Below are 27,722 nucleotides of genomic sequence, written 5' to 3' on the forward strand. Positions count from 1 at the left end.
AGACTATGTCAAAGTGGCACCAAAAGTAACATGAAGAGCCCAAGAATATGCAGTGTAGCAAAATGGTACTAGCAGTGACAGTAGTTCTTCAAGGCACCATCAGAGAATCAAACAGCCCCAAGTGTGAACAGAACAGCCAAAAGTTTCAAAATTGGAGCAAAGGGCACCAACAGTGGCATGAATCCCCCAAGGCTGCACAAGATGGGCAAAGTAGCACCAAGTATGGCATGAACAGCACAAGGTACCATGAAGAGGGAACAAAGCACCAAAAGAGGAAGGAAAACCCCCAAGGCAGTGATAGGAGATGAAAGCAACAAAAAGAGTGACATGAAGAACCCAAAGTATCATAAGAGGCGCAAAGAAGCCACTCGGAGTGGCAAAGATATCTCAAGGCTCCAAATTCTAGGCAAAGGGCAACAACCAAATTAGTGTAAAGCCTTAGGCATGAAGAAGCCAGGGGAAATCCCTGGAGGAGGCCTGAAGTTGTTTCTATATGGCATTACTAAGTGAAGGAGCTGGCTGTTCATATTTAGGGTTGGTCTTCCCTTTTCCTGTGTAAAATCTGATTCTCAGCTTTGTCAGTATCTCCTCCATCTCCTCACTGGAGGCTAAAAAATGCTTCTGACTGGTGGCACCAAATGCTCTTCAGCTACTAGCTGTTTAATATTCTGTGATTCAGGGAATCCTGGACATGTGTCTTCTTCTGAATCAGTTTTGTAAATATTGCCTCCATTACCTGAGAAGCAGTAATAATGGTGGACTGCAGTCCTGGTTTTGGGTGCTGCACTTCTGCTGCCTCTACCTATTGTTGTGGTATAATCCATTGAAGGCTAAATACTGGATGAAACCAATAGTCATAAGAACCGTAAGGGAAGGGAGTTTGAAGACAAAGTCTAAGAGGGCATGAAACCATTAAAGATAACTTGTTAAAATCTGTGTAAAGCATCAAACTGACAAGGCAAGACAAAGAGTTAGCAATTATTGTAGGGGAATGGGATTATGAAAGAACCTCAAAGATAGCCAGAGCAGAGGAGGAAGCACCCTTAGGTACCAAGAGTGGCTTGGAGAGGAAGCAATAGCAGTAGCACTGATGATTAAAATCAGAAATAGTATGAGCAGAACAATGCGGCAGTAAGAGTAGCAGCAAGACTCCAGGATGTGCCATGAGTGCTAAGGTAGGAGGAAGAATGGCATCTAAAGCTCAAAGCACCAAAGGGGTAAACCAGTACCAGGAGTGTCATGAAGAGCCAGAGATTCTATGAGTAGTGCAGAAAGTGTGCAAAGTATCAGATTGCCAAGGGAAGTTGGCAAGTACTGTAGGGGAAGGGGATTTGGAAATAACCTCAAAGACATCCAGAGCAGAGGAGGAAGCACCCTAAGATACCAAGAGTAGGTTGGAGTGGCAGCATGGATGATTAAAATCAGAAGTAGATTAATGCAGCAAGAAGAGTGACAGAAAGGCCACACGATATACTGGGAGGGCCGAGCATTTGCCAAGAATATTTTCATTAATCAAGAATGATAATCAGAGTACTGAAGATGATTAGATACCATCATAGTTCTGACCTCCTTGGTCCCATATGTTGCTCCTCCATAATGAAGAATGATGTAAGATGCTGTTCTAGTTTATCCACTTAAATTATGTATGTTCATATTGTACCTCGATCTGACCCTATCCGCTTGATTTATGTATTTTCATATTGTACCCCACTCTGAACATAAAAATGGTGGATAATAAATGCTTTTTAAATAAATGATGTTTAATAGCGATCTGGCAGTGTTATTCCCATAACCCTCTCAGGAGCTTCTGGGAAAATCTTTGGTTTCCAGGGGCAGTATGGTTGTAAAGCTGTCACTTAAAGGAATTGATGGAATGTCAACACCAGGAGTGGATGCTGTGGCTTAACTTGACTCAACACAGGAAACCTCTACCAGCCTGTGTACAGAAAAGATTGACAGACTGACAGCTCTTTCTCAATTCTGTTGGTGGTGGTGCATAGACATTCTTGGTGGAGCAATTTGTCTGGTTAATTCTGATAATAAACAAAACTCCTTCATGCTAACTACTTACTCGAGACCCAGTAGTCAGTTTCCAACTTCCTAGAAGAACAAGTGGTGTTCAGTCACAAGAGATAAAGCAATAACTAGTTTGTGTTTGTGGTACCATTAGCTGTCTGGGGTTGCACACGCGTTACACTGAATGGATCTGCATGTGTCTACCCTTCAACAACAGGTGTGGGTAACCCTCTGAATCCTATTCATAAGAGGGCTTGGTGATTACATTATTTCCCATGAACAAGAATTTTTCAGTAAGTACGAGTCATAAGCATGTGTTGATTTAAATCCCTACCCTTTATAAACACCTCCTGTTGCTACTACCAATTGGATGGTTTAGTGAGGTCTTCGCATCGGCCCCATTGGGGACAACAATGGCCCTGACAGAGAACCAAGAAGTCAATCAAATGACTATCTAGAGGAAGTAAAAGTCATAACAAGGTTTCTGAGGTCAGGGGTGGCCAACTACAGGCTAGGTTTTCAGGATATCCACAATAAATATGCATGAGATAGATTTGCATACAATGGAGGCAGTGTATGCAAACCTATTTCATGCATATTCATTATGGATATCCTGAAATTCAGGCCTGCTTGGGGCTCTCAAGGACTGGAGCTGGACACCCCTGCTGTAGGCGAACCTGCAGAAGGATCATTACCAGAAGGGGAAGCAGCATGAAGCATGCCATCCTCCCCCTCCTTCTCGCACAAGCTAAAGTGCTCTTTTAGCCTTGGAACCTCATGTGCAGTCCAGGTGGATTGGTCCACCTGCCACAGCATGGGAGAGTAGGCTTGGGCACAATGACCCTCCCATCTCTGACCTGATACTGCCTACTGGTTGGCTTTGCCTTTATAGTATACTACAAGGAATCTATCACCCTCTTAATAAAGAAATGTTTTCTCATGCTTCGTCTGACACTTTGTTCCTCCAGCTTCATATCATAAACCCTTGTCCTTGAATTCCTTTTCTATGGAAAATTGTACCTTCCTTTAATTTTTGAAACCTTTTTCTTCTTTCCTCCAGCAATTACATTTTTTTATGTTAAACCTCTCTTTGTAGGATTTGCACTGCAGATTCTGTATCATTTTAGTGGCCTCATTGTGAATCTATGTCCATCGTCTCAATGTTCTTGCAAAAATGTATAGCCTCTAAAACTGTACATAGAAGTTAAGCTGAGGATTCACTAGTGATCTATGCAAAGGCAATATTATCTCCTTTGTCCTGCTGATAGTACCTCTACTTATGCAGCTAGGCATAGTTTCTTTATTTAATTGACTGGTTGACCATAAATTCTGAACCAGAGAAAAACAGCCTACCTAAGTAAAAAAGTAGTCATTAATTATTGTATGCCCCTGTGAACTGTGATTACGATTTCCTTTGCAATTTGTTTAGTAAATACCTTCTAATACTTAACCCATTTTTCCTCATTTGCAGTTTTGCTTGGATAGTTAGCTAGCTTTTGGTCTTTAATATCTGTGTTTCCAACCACTTTCCATTTTGTGGATTATGGGACTCACTCCTTACAAAGAACTTTTATTTAAGCTTTTCAGGTGTTGAGTACTGAATTACCTTTGACATTTTACTTAAAAGGTGCTTTCTCAAAAGGTTCTATAGTCTGTGAATCACTATCCCCTTGTATCATCTTTGATCATAATATGTATTCATTTTGTGTCCCCTTCCCGCCCAGGCCACTAGAAGGGGTATGGTGTAAAGACATGGATAAATTCTATACTAACTATCTGATTTTCCTTCAGGGAGAGGTTCCTGTTGGAATAGTGGTTTACTTTTAATAGGAAGGTTCCAGAGAAGGAATTTCAACCAGGGGACAAGGGTTGTTGGAGTTAGCAATGTGATTGACAAGTGGCACTGTCCCTCTTGGGCATGTGCTTAAGGAGGAGTATTAACAGAGTGGGCTTCCCACCAGGGTGACTGTGTGGAGTGAAGATGTAGCTGTCACCCCTTCCCGGAGTATACAGCAGGGGAAGAGAGGTCCTTTCCCAAGCCCTCAGGAAGCCTGAGAAAACTAAGGAAAGAAGAGCCCAGTTTGGAATGTTACATAGTAAAAAAAGGAACTGTAAGAAGGGCCAACATGATCACCTTCTGGAGTCCCTGAGCAGGGCTAGGGAAGCGCATCTGTCTGCAGATGACAGGATAAGATTTCTTCTTGCAGCCATCCAAAAGTTCATGTGAGTACTGAGTAGTGAACTTTGAGAAAAGTGATTGGGAAAAGAGAATGAGTGTGTCTGGGGTGTAGATCCAAACCGGGCACAGAGTGAGAGAAGAAGACGATCACGTAGGAGATAATTGTGGGGAAAAGTGAACTTTCATTTTTTGACGTTTTACGTTTCTGAAGTGTTTTGCTGAAACTTTCCTCGCTGTACTAAGAGCTGTGATTTGTGTTTTCTGGACTTTTGCACTGAGTTGACAAATTACTTTCTTTATTTTAGAGCACAAAATTCTGATCTAGACTGCGCTTTTATTGTGTGTGTCCTTGGCCCAGTTTGGCCCTGCAGGGAAACCTGCCCCCAGCCTATGGCCCACTGTTCTCCACCTTGGTAGAGCCAGACAATTGCTCCCCAGGGCTGGGAAACTGACTTTCAGGGAAAGAAGGTTTAAAATGTCTTTTTTATAAGTACTATATTTCTTATTTAAAAAAATTATTGCTCACTTTTTCTAATGATAAGTGAGATACAATAAAAAAAACTTAAATCTATCAGAATAAAACAAAGACAGAAACAAGAAAAAACAGATGGAAAATTATGGCTCTACATATCTGGCGGGAATTATGTTAAATAATCCAGGCTCAGATGGTTAATTTAAGTGCATTGCTTAAAAGGGGGTGAAAAACATCATTCTGTATGTCTGCCCACCTGGAGTTAAGATAAAAATCAACTAAATTTAATTAGGTGCCTGATCCCTATTGTTTTATAGAGAAGGGTGTCACAAAATGTAGACAGCAGCAGCAGATAGTTCAAGAGCAGACTAAGTCAGTTCTCTGCTTATATCCCAGCAAGCACACTAAATGTAGAGATCTACAGTCATCCACGATTTAGAAAAATCATGCAGGGTTTCAGTTTCATAGTTTAATAGCATACATGTTTTGTTTTTTTTATGACAAAACTGACTGAACTGATTCTCGATGACTTGGCGTCATCTAACAATTTTAAGCTGCAAGGTAAAAGATAATGCCATGCCTAGGGGCATGTTCTGTCTCCCTAGTGTTGAGTTGTACTTTGCTTTACATTTATATAGATATAAACATGTTACTTGCCTAGCATATTAGATAGCACAGGATACAACATTTTTAAAATAAATAAATAGTCTTATCTTACAACATGACTGTAACTGATGAACTCTTCTGTAACATTTGACACTTTCTATAGATTCCATAGCTTTTTTTTAAAGGACTCATTTCCTATCTATTGATCACTGTAATGCCTTATGCCATTTTAGCATGTAAGTCTTGATAGTTAACCAAAGGTCTGCTCAACATGAAACCATGGTTTACTTTTGGGAATGCATACTTATTCTCTGCTATTAGACAACTAAATAGCCCTCTTTTAGGGTACTTGAACCCAAATTCTTCTCTTTGGTGATCATATCCAATGTATACTACTATATAAATATATTACCCTCCGTGTAGGCCCGCTTCATTTCTTTAATTTCTTTATTGGATTTTGGCACCAACATTTGCACCAGGCAATCTTCATCAGTTCCAAGGCCCTGAAAAAAATTGGACAGTAAACCAACTGGCACTTAAAGAAACTCAATGCCTAGAGATATAAGTAACAAATAAAAAGCACGCTGCTAATTGGAGGGATTACAACTTAGCTTGCATCCTTCGACACATTTATGACTGGTTGAACTCCACCAGCATATACACTCCATATTTGTTTCTTGTGGATTGGTGTCAGCCTTTTTGGCCTGGGAATCTCCTCCAGAGCAGGGGTTCGGATCTGCCAGGACCCATAAAGGATAGCCTACTCTTTAAATCTTGCAGAGCGGCCTGGCGGTTTTTATGCGTAAACAAATTAGGGATGAGGAGGATTTCCTCCCCATTTTTAACCTTAAGGGGTAACCCCCAATTCCCGGGGGGTATGACTTCCTCTGTGTTTATCTTGTGGGAGGAAAGGGGACTCAACAGCTTGTACCACTTTCTCGATCCAAGCACGCTGGGAGTTAAAGTCTTTCAGGAGCTTCAAGACCAATATGGCTTAGACCCCAGGGACTTCTATGGGTACCTGCAAGTGCGCCATTATATTCAAAAGTTGTGGCCTAAAGGATCTGATCCTTACCAACCAGCCATATTAAAGGATTTCTTCTGGGCAAGTGGGCTGAAAAAGATTAACTCTAGCGCTACACACATGAAGCTTATTAATTCTATCCCTCATGATTCTATTTTCCACAACATTAAAGCTAAATGGCTCAGGCAGGCCAATCTAGTGCTGACGGTAGAAGAAATTCGGTGCATATTAAACGGATGGAATTTGTTCTCTGAAAATTCGAATATGCGAGAAGTAGGCTATACAGTATTACACTGTATGTATATGTCCCAGACACGAATGTTTGCTGCAAAAATGTGTGACTCAGATATATGTATAAAATGTGGACGGGAAAGGGGTACTTTTTTCTATTGTATATGGGAGTGTGCTGTGATAGTTGACTTCTGGAAAGATCTCTTAAGGGAGCTTACTAGGATTTTGGGTCAGCATGTTCCATGAGATCCGAAATTTTGTTTGTTCCGCTTGTTCCCTGATCAGCTGACCTCACTTACCGAATATCAAGCTATCTTTTTGGGCAAAGTCTTGCTTATTGGATTACAAACTATCATGTCTACTTGGATATCCTCAGACGGTCCGCAAGTGGCTCAATGGAGGACTCGAACAAGCAAGCAATTGCAATTTGAATATCTGACGGCGGGAGCCAGGTCCCCAGGGCTTATGCCACATGTCAGGCTGTCTGGAGAGACTACTGGGGTTGTCTTCCACTATCCACTAGAGACTCTATTACCCAATTCACTCATCTGCTTTATCAACCATCGTCTACATCCTGAACACCGGCGAGAGAATCCATCGACCAGGCTGATCTGTGTAGTTGGGGGGGGGGGGGGAGGGCTCTCACTGTGTTGTTTAGTTAAGACTGTTATGTTCCTTTTCAATCAGTTATTGGGATAGGTCTGGGAGATTCATAGGAGCAGATATGCTTTTCCTACTGCTGTGATGTATACATTCTCCTGTGATATGTCCACTGTGCTGAAAATGTTAATAAAGAAATTATACAAAAAAAAAAAAAAAGCACGCTGCTAACTAAATGTCATTTAGGTTTGACACTAGTATAGTACATTTCATATGCTTTGCTAAAACTCTCTTGTATCACTTCTTACCAAGAAACAGATATTCAAATCACAACGTTCAGGGCAGGCTCAATGCTGTGCACCACAATGCAGGGGACCTAGTGACCATGTAACAGTGACAGCTATTGCTGACCAAAAGTGTAATTGTACCCAGGGGCAGACTGGCCTTTTGGGGAACAGGCATGCCCTGTGGGCTGGTCTAGCTGGTCCCGTGGTCTCCCATAGCTCCTGCCTAGCCTAATTTTACAAACGCCGGACTCCAGGCACCACAGAGCTGTTTATGGGCTGCGGGAGCCGGGGACACTTTCTGCTGGTGCTGCCTTACAATTTTGCACTATGCCCACTCCCTGCCTAATAGTAGAACTGTGGGCCAGGCATGGTGCAAAATTGTAAGGCAGCGCCAGCAAAAAGTGTCCCCGGCTCCTGCAGACTGCATAAGTAATAGAAGAAGAGGCCTAGAAAGGCTGTCACTGATGGTCAGTACCACTCCTTCCACCTGTGGATGAAAAAAAGGCCCCAGTGGGGCCTCCAATACTTCTTCTCCTGCCAGCGGCCAATGAAAAACCCCAATGGGGCTGCTGGCAAAAACCTTCCCACACGCTGTAAAGGTAAAGGAACCAGTGGGGGCTGAAGAGGAGGCTTAGCAAGTGGGGCCGGGACACCCCTCCCACAGGATTCTAACTACAAAGGACTGCGGGGCCACTGACACTGTCACTTCTGCTTGCAGTTACAGAAAAGGCCTACCGGAGCTGGCACACCCCTCTCAGCAGTTGCTTAATACAAAGGCCACACACATCCTCTGGCAGCAGAAGAGGAGGCCTGGTATGTGAGAGAGCCAGTGAATGAGTGTGTGTATGAGGGGGGAAAGAACAAGTAAGAAAGTGTGTGTATATATATGAGAGGAAGAGAGCCAGTGAGTGTGTGTGTGTGTATGTATATGAGAGGAAGAGAGCCAGTGAGTGTGTGTGTGTGTATGAGGGGGGGGAAAGAACAAGTAAGAAAGTGTGTGTATATATATATATGAGAGGAAGAGAGCCAGTGAGTGTGTGTGTGTGTGTGTGTATGAGGGGGGGGGGGAGCCAGTGAGTGTGTGTGTGTGTATGTATATGAGAGGAAGAGAGCCAGTGAGTGTGTATGTGTGTATGAGGGGGGAAAGAACAAGTAAGAAAGTGTGTGTATATATATATGAGAGGAAGAGAGCCAGTGAGTGTATGTGTGTATGAGGGGGGGGGGGAGCCAGTGAGTGTGTGTGTGTATGTATATGAGAGGAAGAGAGCCAATGAGTGTGTGTGTGTATGAGGGGGGAAAGAACAAGTAAGAAAGTGTGTGTGTATATATATATATATATATATATATATATATATATATATATATATATATATGAGAGGAAGAGAGCCAGTGAGTGTGTGTGTGTGTATGAGGGGGAGAGAGCCAGTGAATGTGTGTGTGTATGTATATGAGAGGAAGAGAGCCAGTGAGTGTGTGTGTGTATGAGGGGGAGAGAGCCAGTGAGTATGGTGTGTATGTATATGAGAGGAAGAGAGCCAGTGAGTGTGTGTGTGTGTATGAGGGGGAGAGAGCCAGTGAATGTGTGTGTGTATGTATATGAGAGGAAGAGAACCAGTGAGTGTGTGTGTGTATGAGGGGAGAGAGCCAGTGAGTATGGTGTGTATGTATATGAGAGGAAGAGAGCCAGTGAGTGTGTGTGTGTGTATGAGGGGGAGAGAGCCAGTGAGTGTGTGTGTGTATGAGGGGGAGAGAGCCAGTGAGTGTGTGTGCATGTGTATGAGGGGGAGAGAGCCAGTGAGTGTTTGTATGTATGTATATGAGAGGAAGAGTGAGTGAGTGTGTGTGTGTGTGTGTGTACGCGCATGTGTGTCTGTGTATGAGGGGGAGAGAGGCAGGGAGTGAATGTGACTGTATGAGGGGGAAAGTCAGTGAGTATATGTAGATTATATGAGAGGGAGAAGCCTATATGTGTGAGTGTGTGTATATGAGAGAGATTGAGAGTGAACATGTACAGTATGATTGAGAGAATGAGAGTGAGCGAGTGTATGTGTGTGTGTGTGTGTGTGTTTGTGAGAGAAGATAGTGTGTTCATCCTCCTCCTCCCCTACTAATCCATGACAATTTCAAGGTGACTGAAAATGTAAAAGTTCTCAGGTATGGATGGCAGAGGATTTTTTCATCCTTATTAATTTTAATTATTGGGTAGTATTTGATGTCAGCTGTTTTGAAATATTTTGTTATTTTTGGTAAATTTTTAAACATTTTAATGAGCTTTTTATATTATTGGATGTTCTAAATATCAGCTATTTTGAAATATGTATTCTTTTTATTAGTATGCTTGACTTTTTTAATTCTGCATGTATGACCAAGGTGAGGTATTCTGACAACATTTAGTTTCTGTGTATTAATCTATAGCAGCCTGGCTTATTCTATTTTCCTAATAGGAGGTGTATTGGTGTTTTAGGGTCTAATGTTATATTTCCAGTTTTGCCTTTTTATAGGTAGGGCTGTTACTATTTTTGAGTCTGGCAGATAGTATGTTATCGTATGGCAGGAGTACGTTTTTTGCAGGATTTTGGAATATACAGTGTTCCTGGTAGTGAAGGAAAGTGTTGCTGCTGTTACTGAGGTGACATCAGCATTTGAATATTTATTTTTCTATGGTGAGTGGTAAGGGGAAATGTCCTTCTTCAGCAGCTTTTTCTAACTCTGAGATTAAGCAACTCAAGCTGCCAGTGACTGTGGAACACTGCATTGTAGCATTGTACCTGCTCTTCCACAGAAAATAGAAAATTTACTCAAACTAGTAGATTTCTTGTTGATTGAAAGTGCTTACTGAAATATTTTATAAATGATATATTAATTATTTAGAATTTGCACTATATTACGATGTTCAAAATTTCTATACTTTTGTCTTTTATTCAGTAATTTTGTTATACTTAAGTGGTCAAGAAATGTGTTTATGTATGTGTGTGTGTGTGTGTGTGTGTATGCAATTGTATATCCATGGGCCAGTATGGATAAAAAAATCCCCTGGGCCAATATCTTCCCATAATCCGCCCCTGATTGTACCATATTCCAGAGTGAAGTATAGTCTGAGCCCCTCAGACCAAAAGACTCTTGCTCCAAAAACTAGTTTGTATTTATTTATTTAAAATATTTGGAGGCTAAATTCCCAGCCCCAACATTAGGGACTGCCCAAAGCAGTGTACAATAATTAAAAGAAAATATAACATATCAAACAGCATAGGAACATTGCAAGTTCCAAAACAACAAATATTCAACAAAATAAAAGTCTGACTACCCTCAGGGCTAATAAGGTTGTACAATAACACTAGGGTCATCGTGCATCAAAATCAAAACTCAAAGTCCTATCATCCAAACAATAAAATATGCTCTCAACAATAACAGCATCACATCAGAATTTAATTACCCACAGAAACATTCACCCATCAGGTATCTGAAATCAGCGTAGAGGGAAGAGCCAACTTCACTTTTTTTTTCTAAAAGCAGGGTCATTCCATATTAAAGGTGCCACCATGGAAAAAGCTTTATCTCTAAAAAAGAGTTCCACGTTTTTCTGACTAGCGACACCAGTAAAAATTGCAGCTGCCATAATGGAATATATCACTTCAACTTAATCTTCAAGTACATATGGGTGGAGTACATAGGGAGGCGCGCATGTTATAAAATCCAGGGTTGGCACGCGCAAGGGGGTGCACACTAGTGCACCTTGCTCGCCAAGCCCTAGGGGAGCCCTGAATGCTTTCCCTGTTCCCTCCAAGGCCAAAATCGGAGAGGCCTCGGAGGGAACTTTCCTTCGGCCCCCCCCCCCCACCTTCCCCTCCCTTCCTCTATCTAACCCGCCTCCCAGCCCTACCTAACTCTCCCCCATTACCTTTATTTTATTAGTTGCGCCTGCCTCCAGGCCGGCGTAGGTTGCACGCGCCGGCCAACAGTCAGCCCGCGATCCCGGGCACAGCCGCAAATGGCCGCTATTCCTGGAGGTTCTGGCCACGCCCCCTCCCCGCCCCACCCCCTCCCCGCCCCACCCTTTTTTCGAGCCCCGGGACATACGCGTGTCCCGGGGCTTTACGCGCTGCCGGGCCTTTTGAAAATAGGCCCGGCATGCAGATTTTCAAAGCGAGTAGGCTTTGAAAATCTGCCCCTATGTCTGTAGCATCCCCAGTCCCAGCCAGCCTGGGGAACAGGAGAATTCTCCTGGGAATTCAGCCCAGTTCCTTCCACAGTATCACTCAGCTATTGGGCTGCTCCTTAAAGTGATCTTAAAACCATTCGATATTGCTGTATGCAGAGATGTCTGTCCATGTGTATTTCATACCTTTGTAGCCCACTTGAGCTCTTGAGCATCAAACTGAGCTGGCGTTTTCATCAAAGATAAGACAACTTCTTCAAGATGACCGGAAAGGGCTTTTTTCAGAGCTTCTTCAAGGGGCTGCAAGAAAGCAAACTCTCTATAAGTTTAAGCAAGCCTTTTATTTTAGCAGGCCATCCCTTTGGATTTGTAAAGGTATTAAGGGGCGGATTTTAAAAGCCCTGCTCGCGTAAATCCGCCCGGATTTATGCGAGCAGGGTCTTGCGCGCCGGCGTGCCGGCGCGCCTATTTTCCATAGGCCTGCCGGCGCACGCAGAGCCCCAGGACTCGCGTAAATCCCGGGGTTTTTTGTTGGGGGCGGGGCCGATCGACACGGCGTTTTGGGGGCGGAACGCGGCATTTCGGGGGCGGGCCCGGGGGCATGGTTTCGGCCCAGGGCAGTCCGGGAGGCGGTTCTGGAGGCGTCCGGGAGGCGTAAATCCGTGGACAAAGGTAGGGGGGTTTAGATAGGGCCGGGGGGCTGGGTTAGGTAGAGGAAGGGAGGGGAAGGTGAGGGGAGGGCGAAAGAGAGTTCCCTTCAAGGCTGCTCCGATTTCGGAGCGGCCTTGGAGGGAATGGAGGCAGGCTGCGCGGCTCGGCGCGCGCGGGCTGCCCAAAATCGGCAGCCTTGCGCGCGCCGATCCTGGATTTTAGAAGATACGCGCGGCTACGCACGTATCTACTAAAATCCAGCGTACTTTTGTTTGCGCCTGGAGCAAAAGTACGCGAACGCACAAAAGTACGCGAATGCGCCGTTTTTAAAAATCTACCCCAATGGGGTAGATTTTATAAAACACTGAAAAACATTGAAAAGTTCAGGCACAACCTCCAGTTCTGTTCTAGTTGTAATGTGTCCATTCGTTAAATGGGATAAGGCTGATATTTACTAGGGATGTGAATCGTTTTAGGACGATTAAAATTATCGTCCGATAATTTTAATATCATCTTAAACGGTTATGGAACACAATACAATAGAGATTCTAACGATTTATCGTTATAAATCGTTAGAATCGTGAGCCGGCACACTAAAACCCCCTAAAACCCACCCCCGACCCTTTAAATTAAATCCCCCACCCTCCCGAACCCCCCCCAAATGAGTTAAATAACCTGCGGGTCCAGCGGCGGTCCGGAACGGCAGCGGTCCGGAACAGGCTCCTGCTCCTGAATCTTGTTGTCTTCAGCCGGCGCCATTTTCCAAAATGGCGCCGAAAAATGGCGGCGGCCATAGACGAACACGATTGGACGGCAGGAGGTCCTTCCGGACCCCGCTGGACTTTTGGCAAGTCTCGTGGGGGTCAGGAGGCCCCCACAAGCTGGCCAAAAGTTCCTGGAGGTCCAGCGGGGGTCAGGGAGCGATTTCCCGCCGCGAATCGTTTTCGTACGGAAAATGGCGCCGGCAGGAGATCGACTGCAGGAGGTTGTTCAGCGAGGCGCCGGAACCCTCGCTGAACGACCTCCTGCAGTCGATCTCCTGCCGGCGCCATTTTCCGTACGAAAACGATTCGCGGCGGGAAATCGCTCCCTGACCCCCGCTGGACCTCCAGGAACTGTTGGCCAGCTTGTGGGGGGCCTCCTGACCCCCACGAGACTTGCCAAAAGTCCAGCGGGGGTCCGGAAGGACCTCCTGCCGTCCAATCGTGTTCGTCTATGGCCGCCGCCATTTTTCGGCGCCATTTTGGAAAATGGCGCCGGCTGAAGACAACAAGATTCAGGAGCAGGAGCCCGTTCCGGACCGCTGCCGTTCCGGACCGCCGCTGGACCCGCAGGTTATTTAAGTCATTTGGGGGGGGTTCGGGAGGGTGGGGGATTTAATTTAAAGGGTCGGGGGTGGGTTTTAGGGGGTTTTAATGTGCCGGTTTTGCGATTTTTAGATTTTTAGATTTTTCACGATTTTTCATGATTTTTCACAATATTTTACCCCCCCAAACGGCAACAATACGATTCCCTCCCCCTCCCAGCCGAAATCGATCGTTAAGACGATCGAGGACACGATTCACATCCCTAATATTTACCTTCCCAGTGGTTTGCTGGTACGCTGGCTTGAGTTGCTGACGTTGCGAATTGTCTATTTTTGTCAAGAGATCTATGATGGTGGCTTCATCCACACCTGGAAATAAACAAACTCTTTAAGTTGTAAATTTGTTGCAACTGTATTAAAATAGATTCAGTACCAGTAAGACGGAAAGAGAAAAGATGTCAGGAGGTAAGGATTACATGGTCTGCTCAGGCCAACCACCCACTTGATTCTTCATCTTTCTGCCACAAAGGTCCAAGAAAGGGAGGGAGAAGACCACAGATTGAGTACTATTCTGTAAAACAAGATGACATTCTTCTGAATGTAACACTACCACCACCACCACCCGCCGTTTAAGAAGGGGATCATACTTCCAATCCCTGCTGAGAACTGACCCACTTGTTGTAGAATTGGGGACACGCAGATTCTGTGATGAGGACAAGATAAAGGGCCCGAAAGGGAATCATGTTCCAATAAATAAATTAAAATTAAAATTAAGTCTGCACCAAAGTGTCTTGTTCAAATAGAAAGAAAGATTTTATTAATACAAATTAGACATTCAACAGGTAGAAAAACAAGACAGTCCCGATTTCAAAAATTAAACACAGAAGATAGTTCTTTAAGTTGCAAAACTCACCATAAGGCATATAAGTTCCTTATGCAGCTCAAGTATAATTCGAGACAGTGAAAACTCTTGGTATTCTCCCAGAGGCCTCTGACTTTTCAGATCCCAAGAATGTTAGAGACTCTCTCTTGTTTCAAAAAGCTAATCACAGAAAGCACTGCTTAACCAGAACAAATCTTCTCCCTATTGTCTAAGGGTGGATCCTCTGGGTTGGCACTTTCCCTTTGCCAGCCAATATGTTCATCCACTGTGGCGGCCATGATAAAAATTGACTAGTAAAAGACTGACTTGCTGTATGGAGGGAGCCTGGGTTTAGTAAGGATGTATATTTTACTCAGACCAAGATAACTGAATAAGTTTACTCAAATCTGCAGCATGGATGATGTGAGGAAGATCACAAAAAGGGGCCATGTTAATATATGTTCATACAGAGCATAGTATGAGTGGTCTGAGGAAGGCCACAAAAAGCAGGCTACGTTATCTAATATGTTTACTCAGGGGCCATATTAGCTAAAATGCATTTAGTGAAACCAACTATAATAGGGGCAGTCTGGGGAAGGCCATGAGAAGGGCTCACTTGGGAATTTGAGCCACATGTTTCTATTCTCGCACTGATCTAGTGAGACTTAGGCCTAGATTTTCTAACCTACCGCGGTGTCGTGAATTGCACGATACAGGGGGAGTGAAGCGGGAGGCGGGGCTGCGATAGCCGGAAGCGATCGCACCTCCGTGGTGCGATCGCTGCCGGCTTTCGCACCCAATAGCTCCATCGTAAAAGGTGGTGCTATTGGGTGTGAAATTGGAAGCAAAAAGGCTCCTTACCTTTTCATTGTCCACGCTGTCTTCGCGGCGTCCGCCCCGGTGCCGCCCTGACTCCTCCCCTTCCGGTGGCTACTCCTCCCCGATCTAGCTATCGCGTGCGCTAGCTTTAGAAAATAACCCCCTTAGACTGCAAGATTAGGGATAGAGTAGAGGTACTTGTGCAGCTCAAACTTGCAGAGAACTCTGCAGAACCAGAATTTGCCATTGTAGGGATCATCAGAAAAGACTGACGAGATGCAGACAGTAAGCCAGCAAAGTATGAGGGAGGGGAAACAGGCAGGCTTGTTGAGTGGAGGGAAAATCTTGCTGGGAGGTGGTGTGGAAGCAGGAGGAAGGCTGGCTGGTTGGGGGTTGGAAGCAGGAGGGAAGAAGGCAAGCTGGCTGGAGCAGGATTGGGGGAAGGAGGTAGGGATGTGCAGACCAAAAGTTTAAGTTCATAAGTCCATAAGTCGAAAGGGGGTCCCATTTGCGGTCAATATGGACATATGGAGAATTCCATAAGTTGAGTCTATGTCCATATGTGCAAATAAAAATTTAAAACCCCTCACCCGCCTTAATCCCCCCCCCCCCCCCCCCCCAAGACACAACTCCCTGGTGGTCCAGCGGGGTCAGGACGCCATTCCTGAACTCCTTTGCAAGGAGCACGTGACGTCGGCGTCACGTCGGAGTGACGCGGCGTCACGTGATTCCCCTCGGGTTCGCTCCCGGACCCCTCGTTGGGCTCAAAAGGCACTTTTGGCCAGCTTGGGGGGGTCAGGAGGCCCCCCCAAGCTGGCCAAAAGTTCCTTTTGAGCCCAACATTCTCCCAGGTCTATTTTGTTTTTTTTTGGGGGGGGAGGGGATTGGGGGAAGACTATGCATGGATATCTTAAAAGATAGGTCCTCTGCAGTTGTAGTTTCCAGTTCTTGGCAGCTTGTTCAAATTTAAGAATTTTAGAGATGTACAGAGAGGTTTGCATCCCTCTAGTAGGGATTATGCTTTGACATGGCTCACATAGTCATACTGATTATTTTTTATGCTCATCAAAAGTTATGGCCTACTTAAGCAATTGAGATATATTATCTTGTTGTATCTCAGCTCACCATTCTATTTCTAGAGAGTTCATTGGTGATGGTTCTCCCAAGTGATGGCTACTTAATTTACCTCTGCACTTTTACCTCTGCACTTTTGGCCAGCTTGGGGGGGGGGCCTCCTGACCCCCCCCAAGCTGGCCAAAAGTGCCTTTTGGGCCCAACGAGGGTTCCGGGAGCGAACCCGAGGGAATCACGTGACGTCGGCGTCACGTCGGAGTGACGCTCCCGGAACCCTCGTTGGGCTCAAAGTTCCTTTTGAGCCCAACGAGGGTTCCGGGAGCGAACCCGAGGGGAATCACGTGACGCCGCGTCACTCCGACGTGACGCGGACGTCACGTGATTCCCCACGCGTCCGCTCCCGGACCCTCATGGAACTTTTGGCCAGCTTTGGTAAGTCTTGGGGGGGGGGATTAAGGAGGGTGAGGGGTTTAAATTTTTATTTAGATCAACAATCGAGATTTCCAACGTATTCAACATAGCTATGTTGAATAAGTTGGAAATCCGATCGTTTAAGCCTCATCTTTTTTTTAAGTTAAAAAAAAAAATAAGTTGCGTTTTCCATTTAAGTTCAAAACGAATGCACACCCCTAGAAGGAGGCAGGCTGGTTGGTTGGTTGGGGAGCTGGGGGCAGGAGATAGGCACGTTGGCTGGCTTGATTTCTCCTCTTGCTTCTTGATGATCTTCTCCCTTACAATTAGTAATGCTGTTTTTGCCATTTTTTCCATTACTGCTATGTCTGATTTTCTAGCATCAAGCTTTCTGTTGGTTGGTTTGGGATAAACAATTATTACTCTATGATTTATATGAAGAATGTATGTAAGAAAGAATGACTCACTGTAAACAGAAGGTAAGAAATTTGCTGGGGGAAGAGATAAGGGCTACACTTGGCTGCTTTGTTTGCCCCGCCCCACCCGCAGCCCAACCAATACGCCGTTCCACTATCTTTGCATTTTCTTATTTATCATGATTTGTATAGCTCATGCCAGATGTACGCAGTGCTGTACGGAGACATATTTATTTATTTTATTTATTTATTTATTTATAGGTTTTTATATATCGATAACCGTTTGCACATCGTATCGGTTTACAGATAACTAAAACTTTTTGACAGTGTCATTATACAGAACATATAATTGACAGTTCTTATTCCTTGGAGCTTACAATCTAGTTGTTCAACCATGCGTGTTGATTTGGGGGTCCATGTAATAAGTCATGTGTTAAAAACCTGTGTGCTGAATGTTAGCACACTGTCTTCATGCACGTGCTAAACTTTTTTAAAAATCTAATCCTGTTGCATAAGCAAATGGTATGCTAATGCATTGGAAGCTTAAAATGTGTGCAAACCCAATAAAGTGTGCAGAAATCCAAGTTAAAATGTCTGTTCAGCCCAGGCTAATCGCTCATTTTAATTCGGGGGTGGGGAGGGGAATCTGTCTGACAATGATCTATGTCTTTAAAAATGTTTTGAGTACTTAAAAGACTTATGCAAACGTAACATGATTTGTATTTGTTTTGTTTATAGAAAATGTAATTTATGAGCACAAAAATGCTTTCAACAAAGTGTTTGTTCACATAAATCATAATTATGCACTAAAACAGAATTCAGCAAATAACCACGTTACATCTGAAATTTTTAAATTGATGGTTATAGGTGATTTTAACCTTCACATGGACAATGCTTAATCACTATGTACAGAGGAATTGTCTATGTTAATGGCTTTTGGGTTATGTACACGAGCTTACCACCCTTACACATTCAACAGGTTATATTTTAGAATTGGTATTTTATCAAAAATTGGAAAGATTGTACTTTTCGGCTGCAGGTTACTAATGTTATTTGGTCTGATCACTCAGTTACACGTGAAATGCAGGACATTAAAATAGAAAAAAATGCTGTGAGAGTAAAAATAAACAAAATTAGGCCCAGATTCCAAATGGAGACATTTTCTTCTGAATGGAACTCTATGGAACTGATTGATACAGCCACTAAAACAGCCGTAGATAATGTAGGTGAGTTATGAGATAGCTCTCTGCATAGTGTCTATGATAAGCAGCGCCCAAAAGAAACATTTTCTCTTGATGTAGCTATAGAAGAGTAGAATGGTAGTCACATGATTTATTACTTCACAAATGGTCTTGTGGAAATCAGAAAGAAAATGTAGAAAAATGATTTTTCAAAAGCACAATATTTATTATCATTACAGTTTTATAGAATGAAATGTCAGGAAGGAAAGCAGGAGTCTGTGCATAATGCTATTGAAAATTCCCTGAATCGTCCTCAAGAACTCTTTGAGATAATGAAAAGGCTTACTATTAAAAAAGATTCTAATTGGGAGAGTTTCCCAGATTGTGATACCATTGCCAATTTTTTTTCAGAAAAAAATTGCAAAAAATCCAACAATTTAATTCAGTGGCTACACAAAGGGTTCCACCAATCCTGGAGCAGGTGGAAGATGAAAAATGGTTGGAATTCAGAATGGGGTCATCCCATGAATTGTCAACAGCGATTGGTAGTTTTAAATCAGTACATTCAATCTTGGATCCTTGTCCGTTCATTGTAATTAATTGACTTAAGGAGATCAAACATAATATTATACTTGTTAAAGTGAATAGGAGTTTAGGGGCAAGCAAAGTGCCAGAAGCACAGAAAAGGGTCACCATACAACCAATGCAGAAGGAATTACCCGGGTCTTCCAATGAAGTTTCAGATTTGCATCCCATATTCATTTTTACCAATTAAGGGAAAAATAATAGAGAAGTGAGTGCTTCTACAACCAGCAACATTTTTTTTTTTCAGAAAAATCATGGTATGGAGTTCTTACTACTAGAATTAATGGACACTAGATGTGACCACTGCTTTTGAATTGATCAACCATGCCCAACTACCGTATTTCCACGCATATAACCCGCGGGTAATGTGCGTTTTTACCTACCCCGCATGCCCCCCGCGGGGTATAAACGTGGGCGGGTTATCCAGAAAAAATTTTACAACCAATAAAGTTTCCCGACTCTGAATAGGCTGCAGCTGAGAGGAGTCCGTCCTATCCCTGCGCCCGGCCGCTTCCTGATTGGTCGCGTGTTAAATCTAGGCCGCAGGCGGGTGGGCGCTTGTTCCAGGCGGCGGCGGGTGGACGCGCGTTAGTTCGAGACGGCCGGCGGGTGGTCGCGTGTTAAATCTAGGCCGGGTCGCACAGGCGCGCATTCATTCACTGCCGGTGGGGGGCAGCCCCCACCGGCAGTGAATGAATGCGCGCCGAAAGCAGCTTGTTCCAGGCGGCGGTGGCGGGTGGACGCGCGTTAGTTCGAGGCGGGTGGTCGCGTGTTAAATCTAGGCCGGGTCGCTCAAGGCAATCTAGGCCGGGTCGCTCAAGGCAGTCACATGCCGTGACGTCACGGCATGTGACTGCCTTGAGCATCGAATCGCAGGGGTCGCATTCATTCACTGCCGGTGGGGGCTGGGGCAGCCCCCACCGGCAGTGAATGAATTCATTCATCCAGGCGGAGGAGCCGGCTGCTTTCAGCTGCCGCTGCCGGCTGCTTTCGGCGCTCAAGGCAGTAGCGGCGAAAGCAGCCGGCTCCTCCGCCTGGATGAATGAATGCGACCCCTGCGATTCGATGCTCAAGGCAGTCACATGCCGTGACGTCACGGCATGTGACTGCCTTGAGCGACCCGGCCTAGATTGCCTTGAGCGACCCGGCCTAGATTTAACACGCGACCACCCGCCTCGAACTAACGCGCGTCCACCCGCCACCGCCGCCTGGAACAAGCTGCTTTCGGCGCGCATTCATTCACTGCCGGTGGGGGCTGCCCCCACCGGCAGTGAATGAATGCGCGCCTGTGCGACCCGGCCTAGATTTAACACGCGACCACCCGCCGGCCGTCTCGAACTAACGCGCGTCCACCCGCCCCCGCCTGGAACAAGCGCCCACCCGCCCGCGGCCTAGATTTAACACGCGACCACCCGGCTCCCGCCGCCCGCCTGGACCCACGCGGCCCTCCGACAGGTATTTAAAAATTTATTTTTTTTTTGAATTGCGGGTTATATGAGGAGGCGGGGTATATTAAAACTTTTTTTCATAAATCTTGAAAACCTGCGGGTTATGTGTGTGGGCGGGTTATATACGTGGGCGGGTTATTGTCGTGGAAATACGGTACTTACAGACTTACTCAGCTAGGACTTAGAGGTCAGGTATTAGCATGGTTTGAATCATTTTTAAGTAATAGGCAAGAGCATGTTCAAACTGGTGAAAGAGCCTCCATTTGGCGACCTATAGCTACAGGGGTAGCACAGGGTTCAGCATTGTCATCAGTGCTCTTTAATATTATTTATCTGTGCCTGCTGTGTGATGTCCTTAAGGGTAGATTTTAAAACATGCGTGCGTGCACATGGACACGGTGCACATGTTATAAAATACAATATCTGCGTGCACATGCACGCCTGATTTTTATATTGGCACGCACATGTGCGGGCGGGTCGCAACTCACGCACGCAAGGGTAGATTTTAGTAAAAAAACACATGGCGACACGATCGGGCCTATCCCAGTTCCCTCCCAGTCCACTCCAATTAAGGAGTGGACTGGGAGGGAATTTTCCTATCCCCCTACCTATTCCTCCTCCCTTTTCCCCTCTCCTCCCTGACTCCTAAACCTACCTACCATTGAGCAGTAGTAAGTTCCGCACGCTGGCCAGCTGCCGGCATGTGCTTCCCTGAGACAGGGCCTAATGGCCACTGTTCTGGCCGGTCTCCACCCTGCCCTGCCCTGGCTCTGCCCAGACCCCTCCCCCCTTTTACCGAGCCAGGCACTTCCGCCTGTGGCCGGACAGTTTTTAAAATGTGTTCGGTGCGTGCACAACCTGGCTACGCTCATATACCCTGGTTTTTGTGCGTGCCAGGCTTTTAAAATTTGGCCTTTAGTGTTTTAGGAGTAAAATACTTTCTCTATGACAATGATTTACAATTTTACATCCCATGTTTGGATGATATATTCCCAGCAACTAGATTTAATTATTGTATGGATGTTAACTGCTCATGGATGAAGAATAATTTTCTGTCTCTGAATGTAGACCACTTTTGTGGATAAGGGAAAAAGATACACACAGTGTCCCTGTTGGTCTAAACTATGATGGGATTTCCTTATGTATAGTTAATGAGACTAGAAAACTAGGGATTTTAATAGATTCAAGATTGAAATTAAAAGGAGGGTGTAAATACGTTTTTTTTTAGCTCAAGCAACTGATAGGCAGTGGCTGTCAAAGGAGCCATTTTGCAAGCTGTGAACGTTTGACAAACAGACTATTGTAATAGTCTGCTGGTTGGTTTGCCCCAGAAGCATATTAGAGCTTTGCAATTATTGCAAAATACTACTGCTAGGGTTTCATTTGGTGACAAGCATACTGAGCATGTAACACTTATCCTACGTGATCCCCACTGGCTTCCTGTGAGGTGCAGGGCTCAATTTAAAATTTTAGTAATTATACTTAAGTACTTAAATACTGAAAATCCATCCTTAGGGGCCAATGCAATAAAGTGTGCCCAGCTAGCACACAGTTTAATGAGCAGTTGGACACACGTTTTGGAGGCACTAGACATGCACCCGATACAATATGAGTATTATTGTGTCCAAAACACATGCCCAAACAACTGCATAGCTGATAGCGCTCATCTCATGTAAATTTCATGTAGATGAAGCTATTTGCTATTACCCACTAATGCAGTAAATTTCCAGATGCACAATGCATACTTTTCAACATGGCAAATTTAAGTCCAGTCCCGGAGCTGGCATTAAGTCATTCCACCAGTCAAGGGCTCCTGAGAAATGCAAAAATACTGTGCTGTGTGGTTCCTCCTTCCAAGTATCATTGTGATACTTAGATGTACTGCTTGCAGTGTTCAAGATTAATGGAATAATGTGATCTATAAAAAAAAAATTCTGGATGCACAATTGAATATACATGTTCCATTGTGTGTGTATACTGGGCAAAAATCAACTGAGGTAGGATAAAACAGACGCTTGTATTGAGTGCCTGTTGCAATTGTGGGCGCACAGCCATGTCTCCTGGGTGCCCAATGCACTGGAGCACCAGGGATGCTCAAATCTTCCCAAGCACATCCTTTTTAATGCAGTGACTCATTTAAATATCGCATCAGGCACCCAGGAGATGTGGCTGTATGTGTATTAAAAAAATATTTTCCTGTATGTATGTTGAGGTCCTGTATGTATGCTAAGGTCATCAGATGCTAATTTCTTAATCATATCATCTTTACAAGAGTTTAGATTCCATTAAATGAACAAGAGCATTCTCTTGTATTGCACTGACTTTACGGAACAACTTACTGATGGAACTCTGGGTAGAAAAAGATATTAAAATGTTTAGAAAACAGCTGAAAACATTGTATTTTAAGGAAGTATTTAATGGCCAGGTATGAGTTTGAAGGTTATGTTTTAAACTTTTAATCTGTATTTTATACTGTATTTTATTTTGTATATTTGTTGTATTTTTTGTATCAGTGTATTTTATTATGAATGTCTTCTGTTCTCTGCATTGAACTAATTTTTGGAAATTTGCAGAAGATAGGCATGATTGAATAAATAAATAACATAAAATAAACCATGATTTATGTACATCAAATCCCAACTACAGGTCCTGGTGTTGGAACTCCTGCTTCTGTCCATAGACTAACACTAGTGCTGGAAACTTTACTTCATCTCTAACCAGGAGTAAAATTTCCAGTGCTAAGGAATTCTGAGTTAAACTTGCACATTTCTCTGCATTGGGAAGGGGTAGGGCTGTCAACTAGCTCCAGATTTTCAGGACAAGCTAATCCAGTTCAGGTTTTTCCCCCCTAGAGAGAGGCTGTGTTCACATCGAGCTCCTGACCAGAGATTTAGAAATCTTTATTTTCATATATTTTTATTTCCTTAGCTTTCTAATTTTGATCTATTTTAGTCGTGTTGAGGCAGCAGTCTTCACTTTTATTTGGAGTTTATTTCATTGGACTTGTATTTGATTTGTTTGTTTTAGAGGAAGACAGCTCATCTGCCTTCTGCTGTATACTGACTGCAGACTTTCTTCCCTTCACACACATTTTACTTAGTTTCAGGGTTTAATTTTATTTAGGCAGGGTCAGTTTTTGAGAGCTTTGGTTTTAGAGAGAGTTTTGTATTAGGCAGGGTTAATTTCAAAGCTCACTTATTTTATTTGCTTTACAGTTTTTAATTCTGTCATGCTCTTTCCTCCAGCCTCCCATTGGAGCTGAAGGGAGAGTTTTATTTCAACTGTTTTGTTCAATTTAGTTATTTAATTTCAACCCTTCCCCTATAATTGCCTTTTTAATGTTATTGTAGTTTTATAAGTTAAAAGAGCAGCAGCTCTTTATTTCCTTTATCTGAATTCTTGGGTTCCTGAAGCTGCAGGAGGGGGAATACCTCAGCTGATCAGACGAGCCACAAGCTCAGAAGCTCGACTGAGCTAATCAGACACCTGCTGCAACAACCCTCCCGCTAGAGCAAGGAGCCAAGCACTTTTTTTTCCCCAAGTAAGTTTCAGCTTCAGTTTTCCTTTTTAACACTCAATTCCCTGTGCACTCCCTCTTTAATTTTTCAGAGCACAGATTATTTTTGAATTAGATTTTCACATGTATTTAATTTACAGTTTTATATATATATAATTAAAAAAAAAGAAAAAAATTCACATTTAAATAGATTCCCTCACTTCCTTTTTTTTTTTTTTTAATAGAGTCTGCTGTAAACCAAGTCCTCATTGCCTATACCTAAATAGAAAGAACAGCCTGGGCAATAGGAAAGAAGCAGCTTCAAGCAGGATCCAAGAAAGCTGGGGAGAAAAGGGTGCCAGTTGGAAGTAAATACCAAAGAAGAACATTCATGACTTTCTGGCTGGCACCCCAAAAGCTGCAGCTGCCCCCTCCCCCCAGTACCTCCTCAAAATGCAGCATCTAATCTAGCAACAGCTAATAATGACATCTCTGCTATTGCTGGACACAATACTCCTGTCTCAGCGCAGTTATTTTCTAGGGCAGAAACCCCTATTTGGGGAGACCCTTTAGTATTTGGTACTACTAAGCCAGCCACTACAAACACCATTCCTGCCTCACCTCCATCCAACTCTGAGACAGCCACTCTGGCCAACAGACCCTTCCTTCCGCCTCAGAGGTGGCTGTGTCACCGACCAGAGAGACAAGCTGTGCCCTCCTGCTGTGGATATTACTAAAACACCTCAGGCAGCAGCAGGGCATAATAAGAATAAAGCTTAGAACCCAAGTTCCTCTCCAGGCATTGCATTCACATCTGCTGCAATCAAACTGCCACAAACAAGATCCTAATCCGCGGTGGTATCAAGTGCAGTAGCTGGTGGCTCTGCCAGGAGGAATGGAGGACGAACACAATAAAATGATTCCCAAAAGAGAAAATTGTGCAAATTAAAATAAAATATTGTTTACAAAATATATTTTAAATGTTATTATCAAATACAATCTATACAATGTTTCCTAAGAGTTTGCAAAGAATTTTTCCAAAAGCCTTAAATAGCACAACAACAAATAGGCTAAAAAAATCACACCAACTACAAGAGGTGTACACCTCAACCAACTCACACATAATCCAATCACACTACATACTCATACAAAACACTCATCCCATACAAAATATATATCAAATATCCTTTCACCCCACACAAGAAGCAGCCGACAAAGTAAAGTTCAACTTATTAGTTTCCAAGATCTTCTTTAACCTAATTGTCCCAAAACAATGGGTTCAGGATTCCCAATTCACCTAATAATTCTTAGTATAGTTTTCCATAGTGTTCTTCATATTTTTCAATGAATACTCCAATGAGGTCTCTTGAAGAGTAACTTGCACAGAAGCGTGAAGTTTTAAATATAGCAATATTATTTTGTAGTTAGGGATGTGAATCGTTTTTTGATGATTTAAAACAATCGTCAGATATTTTTTAAATCCTCAAAAATCGTTAGAGTCGCGATACAATAGAAATTCCCCCGATTTATCGTGAAAAATCGTAAATCGGGGGAGGGGGGAGGGCGGGAAAACCGGCACACCAAAACAACCCTAAAACCCACCCCAACCCTTTAAAACAAATCCCCCACCCTCCTGAACCCCCCCAAAATGTTTTAAATTACCTGGTGGTCCAGTGGGGGGGTCCCGCCGCGATCTCCCGCTCTCGGGCCATCGGCTGCATTAATAAAAATGGCGCCGATGGCCCTTTGCCCTTACCATGTGACAGGGCAAAGGTAGCGCCGGTGCCATTTTGACCCCCACTGGACTTTGGCAAGTCTTGTGGGGGTCAGGAGGCCCCCCCAAGCTGGCCAAAAGTCCCTGGGGGTCCAGCCGACCGTCGGCCCCTATGACATAGTGAGGGCAAAGGTAGTGCCGGCGCCATTTTGAATACTGGCAATACGGCCCGAGTGCAGGAGGTCGCTCCCGGACCCCCGCTGGACTTTTGGCAAGTCTTGGGGGGGTCAGGAGGCCCCCCCCAAGCTGGCCAAAAGTCCCTGGGGGTCCGGGAGCGATCTCCTGCACTTGGGCCTTATTGCCAATATTCAAAATGGCGCCGGCGCTACCTTTGCCCTGTCAGATGGTAAGGGCAAAGGGCCATCGGCGCCATTTTTATTAACGCAGTCGATGGCCTGAGAGCGGGAGATCACTCCCTGCATTCCCGCTGGACCACCAGGTAATTTTAAAACCTTTTTTGGGGGTTTGGGAGGGTGTTTTGATTATCAGATCGGGCGCAGCCGATAATCAGAACTCAAATCGGGCTGGGCGATAAAAATTTTAAGATTTGGATCGGAACCGGAACCGATCAGATTCCGGTTCCGATTCACATCTCTAGTTGCTATCCTGTGCACCCTGGGGGAGGTTCGCTCTCCCATCACCGTGATACCCCTGAGGTGCTGGCACAGGAATAGACACGTCCTGTCCTATAGAGTGCAGGTGATAATGAAGCTGCCTCAGGGAAGGGAGGAGATGGAGGGCTCTTTTATTATCCACATGAGGGGGCCCCACACACAGCACAGATTAGGTAAGGTGTTCCTGTGTCGGGAGGTGGGGCATAGCTGAAAGTATGCCCCAAGGCAAAGAAAGCAAATAAGTCTGCCACCCTCGAGCTGCCCCCCTCATCTATAGCTGCTACTACCACCTTGGCAGCTGCAAAGCCTCCATCCCAAACTCCACCTGCGCCTCTTGGGGCCATGGCCCTGGCATCCCTACCGCCCAATTGACACCACTCGGGCTTCCCCCTCCACCGCCAAAATTGAAGATGCCCATCACCCCGACATAACTGCAAGTGCTGAGTAGCATCAGACCTCAGAAAAGACGGCCCCTAATTCCATCTCAAAAGACCCCAGGAACATTAATGCTAGAACCCCCTACTGCCCAACCTGGCAATGAAATAAAAAAAAAGCCACAGCAAAAAATAACAGGGCATGCCAGAGTGACTGTGAGGATGAGGTCTCTCCCCTCACCATCCCAATGAGACCTGCCCCTCACCCCAGTATTGTTGAGGCAGCTACTCCTGCAAATAACACCTCGCAGCGGACTGCCTGGATGAGAATGAGGCAGTGACCCCTGAAGAATCCACCTGAAAGGGGACTTCCCCCTATGAGTTTGTGGCTGTCACCCCTGCAATTTCTAACTTGCAGGGGACTGCATCTAATGAGAATGTGGCTGCCACCACAATGTTACCGCTAACAGCAGAGGCCTTAACCACCCCTTCCCCCACCACCGGGCCCCCAATTTCAGAAGGGGGGATAGCCTCTGGAGATTCAGCTGCTGCCGAAAAGATAATGGAGCGACTTAAGGAAGGAGAAAAACTGCCTTCCCTGTCACTATCCACACCTGAGTCCACCCCCATGGAGGAAGCATCGAAACCTTCCGACCCCTTCCATGTCATCTCTCCCCTTGACAAAACCTCTGCTGAAGGAAAAGGAGAAATAAAGGCTGGACAGAGGGAAAGGGAGGAGCCAGGGGTGGACTGAGTGTGGGATAAGTGCACAGGGGAGGAAAAGCCTGCTCCCAAAGTCAGGGGGAATATACTGGTCCTTTATGAGACAGGGCACTCGGGATTGGACTCAGAAGATCCAGGCCCAGTTACCAGCAAGAGCCTGGAGCAGAGGCCTGAAACATCAGACCCTAAATCAGTTACATCATCAGAGGTCCGATCCTGTTCCGGGCATTGGTGCGCTCCCGCCTTTGAGCAGAGCTTTATGTCGCTGTGTCTACTGGTTCAGTGTACGCCTTTGCCAGCCAGTGGGCACTAAATAATGCGCTCTGCTCACCCCCTGTCCCCCTGGATTATGTTTTACACTTCAACATTTTCCCTGTGCACTATATTTCATTTTTGAGTTACAGACACATTAACTGG

General features: G+C 44.6%; 1 protein-coding gene across 1 annotated transcript in view; it reads right to left on the reverse strand.

The window, feature by feature from the left end:
• LOC115096917 (annexin A1-like) overlaps positions 1-27,722 on the reverse strand; it is a 77,734-nt gene that overhangs the window by 32,029 nt on the left and 17,983 nt on the right. The window contains exons 4-6 of the mRNA XM_029612211.1: positions 13,803-13,897; positions 11,758-11,871; positions 5,686-5,776 (exon numbers count right to left, since the gene is read on the reverse strand). Of these exons, the coding sequence (XP_029468071.1) occupies positions 5,686-5,776; positions 11,758-11,871; positions 13,803-13,897 (300 nt within the window). The remainder of the gene's footprint in view (positions 1-5,685; positions 5,777-11,757; positions 11,872-13,802; positions 13,898-27,722) is intronic.

The sequence above is a fragment of the Rhinatrema bivittatum genome, chromosome 1, assembly GCF_901001135.1.
Source record: "Rhinatrema bivittatum chromosome 1, aRhiBiv1.1, whole genome shotgun sequence".
Lineage (NCBI taxonomy): Eukaryota > Metazoa > Chordata > Amphibia > Gymnophiona > Rhinatrematidae > Rhinatrema > Rhinatrema bivittatum.